Source organism: Mesitornis unicolor, unplaced genomic scaffold, assembly GCF_000695765.1.
Source record: "Mesitornis unicolor isolate BGI_N332 unplaced genomic scaffold, ASM69576v1 scaffold30186, whole genome shotgun sequence".
NCBI classification, from domain to species: Eukaryota; Metazoa; Chordata; class Aves; order Mesitornithiformes; family Mesitornithidae; genus Mesitornis; species Mesitornis unicolor.
Genome location: NW_010192162.1, coordinates 15,587 through 15,928, shown reverse-complemented (window position 1 = coordinate 15,928; position 342 = coordinate 15,587). Strand labels below are relative to the sequence as shown.

The 342-nt window shown below is 55.3% G+C and overlaps 1 protein-coding gene across 1 annotated transcript in view; it reads right to left on the bottom strand.

Annotated features, from left to right (window-relative positions):
* The window catches only part of CD5 (CD5 molecule), a 5,639-nt gene that overhangs the window by 2,930 nt on the left and 2,367 nt on the right, over window positions 1-342 (bottom strand). Inside the window, exon 3 of the mRNA XM_010186993.1 lies at window positions 237-299. Within this exon, the coding sequence (XP_010185295.1) occupies window positions 237-299 (63 nt within the window). The remainder of the gene's footprint in view (window positions 1-236; window positions 300-342) is intronic.

Genomic DNA, 342 nt, shown 5'->3' with positions numbered 1-342 from the left:
GCAGCCTGGCAGGTCCTGGCAGGGAAGGGGGGAAAAAAACATCTCATTACAGACCGGGACAACATTTCTTTCCGTTATTGAGCAGAAAGTCCCCAAGCCTGCTGACGCTTAATTGCCCCATTGATGCTGCAAACACTATTAATGAGATCTTGCAAGGTGGGGGGCAGTTTGCTTTGCCATGTGTGCCCCCAGTTTGGCCATTGACCCCCGGGGTCGGGCAGGGATGAGGCTCTTACCAGCAGGCTCCGGGATGGTGGTCGGGAGCACCGTCAATGGCTTGGATGTGGTTTTCACTGGCTCTGAAATGAGAAGAGAGAGCCCAGGTCATGGTGGCCGCTCTCT